Source organism: Rattus rattus, chromosome 5 (genome assembly GCF_011064425.1).
Source record: "Rattus rattus isolate New Zealand chromosome 5, Rrattus_CSIRO_v1, whole genome shotgun sequence".
NCBI classification, from domain to species: domain Eukaryota; kingdom Metazoa; phylum Chordata; class Mammalia; order Rodentia; family Muridae; genus Rattus; species Rattus rattus.
In genome coordinates, this window is record NC_046158.1 from 69,417,856 (window position 1) to 69,421,012 (window position 3,157).

At 35.1% G+C, this 3,157-nt stretch overlaps 1 protein-coding gene across 1 annotated transcript; it reads left to right on the plus strand.

Annotated features, from left to right (window-relative positions):
• The first annotated feature begins 659 nt into the window (after nt 1-659).
• On the plus strand, nt 660-1,628 carry LOC116900367 (olfactory receptor 10AG1-like). The gene has a single exon (XM_032902116.1). The coding sequence runs from the start codon at nt 660-662 to the stop codon at nt 1,626-1,628; it is 969 nt and encodes a 322-aa protein (XP_032758007.1).
• The last annotated feature ends 1,529 nt before the right edge of the window (nt 1,629-3,157 follow it).

Genomic DNA, 3,157 nt, shown 5'->3' on the forward strand with positions numbered 1-3,157 from the left:
GTTGTATTCTATTGTTTGCTATTAAAACTTAGATATTTTATTATATTCTATTTCTTGCCATTAATTTTTAATAATGAAGCAAAATAGTTATGTACATATTATATTTATTGCACTATTATTTTAGATTGAAAATGATAAATTTGAATATAAAGTAAATATACACTGAGAGTCACAGAATATTTATTTAAATAATGAGTATAAAATCAAGGAAACTTTATTGAAATATTTCATATTTGAAGATAGCAAATTTAAATAAACACTAAAATTAAAATAATGTATCCACGGGGTTGGGGATTTAGCTCAGTGGTTAGAGCGCTTGCCTAGGAAGCGCAAGGCCCTGAGTTCGGTCCCCAGCTCCGAAAAAAAAAAAAACAAAAAAAAAAAAAAAAAAAAAAAAAAAAGGGGTTGGGGATTTAGCTCAGTGGTAGAGCGCTTGCCTAGCAAGCGCAAGGCCCTGGGTTCGGTCCCCAGCTCTGAAAAAAAGAAAAAAGAAAAAAAAAATAATGTATCTTATCAGAGTAAAATTAATAAAATTTCTTAAGAAAGATAAAATATGAGGTTTTACACAGACACTTATTAACAGCAATAACATTGTATGGAGAATGGAGAACTAAGAATTAAAGCCGTTCTTGGATTGTAGAAGAAGAAACAAAGACGAAATGACTGAGACTCTGACTAAATCATTCCTGCAGATGAAACATGAAGTTGAGGCAGAAGGCAACATTTCTACAGTAATGCAATTTGTCCTGCTGGGATTCTCTGCTCTTCCCAACCTCCAAGGAATTCTGTCTGCACTGTTCTCCCTCATTTACATGATTATCCTCACTGGTAATTGCCTCATCATATTAATAACTAAGCTTGACCATACATTGCAAAAACCGATGTATTTTTTCCTGGCAAATTTTTCCTGTCTGGAAATCTGTTATGTATCAGTTACTGTCCCAAGAATTCTGTTCAACATTTGGACACAGGATAGAAACATTTCAGTGCTGGCTTGTGCTGTGCAGATGTGTTTCTTTCTTATGTTGGGAACCGATGAATGCTTCCTCCTGGCTGTGATGTCCTATGATCGCTATGTGGCCATTTGCAATCCCTTGCACTATCCTGTGGTCATGAACTCAAAAAAGTGCACTCAGCTTGCAGCAGGCTCCTGGATCAGTGGCATTCCAATTCAGATTGGACAAACTTGTTGGATATTCTCTATGCATTTCTGCAATTCTAATGAAATAGACCATTTCTTCTGTGACATACCACCAATTCTGAACCTGGCATGTGGGGACACTTCAGTGCATGAACTGTCTGTCTATGTGGTTGTTATGGTAGTGGCTGCTTTCCCCTTTATTCTAGTGCTTACATCCTACAGCAAAATCATTGCCACCATCCTGAGGTTGCCAACAGCCAAAGGGCGGGCCAAAGCCTTCTCCACATGTTCTTCTCACCTGCTGGTGGTGGTTTTGTTTTATGGATCTGGTACCATTACATACTTGAGGCCAAAGTCTATGCATAATCCTGGAACTGACAAACTGCTCTCATTGTTCTATACCATTGTGACTCCCATGTTCAATCCTCTAATATACACTCTTAGGAACAAGGAGGTTATTGTTGCCCTGAGAAAACTAATAGTCTAAAAATAGTGTCATGTGTTAGCATAGACTTTTTTTTTATTTTGAAATGTTTCTGTTCCCTAGGGAGAAGTCAATAACTTCCATTTTATAATGCATATTCCTCAAACTTAAATTTTCTTGTAGTTTACTCTGTTTAGAATGTACTAGGCAAGATCATTCATCTTCATTGAACTATCTCATAAAAATATTTATTTTTTGAAATAAAATTTTAGTAATATATATATTTTATTACATATAGATACAATACAAGATTGGTCATCCAGGTATTAAAATTAATATGTAATTATTTCCACACATATTCATGCCCTTACTTTCTGACAATCTTCAAAGATTCTGAAGTATATAGAACAGTACCTACCAAAAGAACTAGAAAAATACACACTCATTGAATAAGTCAGTAAGTGAAATATCGGTGAATCTCTCTAAGACCTACTTTAAAATTCTGAAAGAATTAAAATGGACTGATTCAGTTCCCTTTTTGAGTTTATTCATTTAAGTGATTCTGTTCCTCTGCAATATACTTTCAAAATAATACTAAAGAGAAAGCTGATACCTATGTCCTCCCCATTAATCAGAATTCAATGACTTTATGGTATCACACAGTACTACAAACATACTCAATATTTTTGCACATATTTTTCTTTTTGTTATTACTGGATGTACTGGATGGTTTTGTGTGTCAACTTGACAGAAGCTGAAATTATCACAGAAAAAAGGAGATTCACTTGAGGAAATGCCTCCATAAGAGTCAGCTATAAGGCATTTTCTCAAATTCTAGTAAAGCGGGGAGGACCCAGCTCATTGTGGGTGGTGCCATCCTTGGGCTGGTGGTCCTGGGTCCTATAAGAAAGCAAGCTGAGCAAGACAGGGGAAACAAGCCGGTAAATAACATCCCTCCATGGCCTCTGCATCAGCTCCTGCTTCCTGATCTGCTTGAGTTCCAGTCCTGACTTCCTTTGGTGATGAACAACAATGTGGATGTGTAAGCTGAATAAACCCTTTCCTCCCCAACTTGTTTCTTGGTCATAATATTTTGTGCAGGAATAGAAAACCTGATTAAGACATAACCATAGATTACTGTAATATGAGATTCTCTTGTGGTTATTCCTTCTTAAAACTTCAATTCAAATACCTATTCCTCTGACTCTTAATGTGTACAAAATTATTTCTCTGAATTTAAAAGTGAATACAGGTACAATAGTAATTTCAGTATATTCTGACATCTAAAGAGTTACGTTGCATCTGCATATATGTGCTATCATGCTTTTACCTATGAGTAGGGTTACTAAAAGTATTCAGCCTTTAGATTAATTTTTCATGAGAAAAATCATAATCATAGCAATACATTTTGATCTATCTCCTACTACATTTCCAAAGTAACAATTCATTTTAGATGGGGTTGTGTCTTTTTCTACAGTGGTATTGCCATTGCTAAGTTATACCTCTTCATTTAAAGATCACCTATGTATATGAAGCCAAGCAGACTAACTAAATTTAGTTGTTAAAGAACAATATGAAAATAAAATATTTGG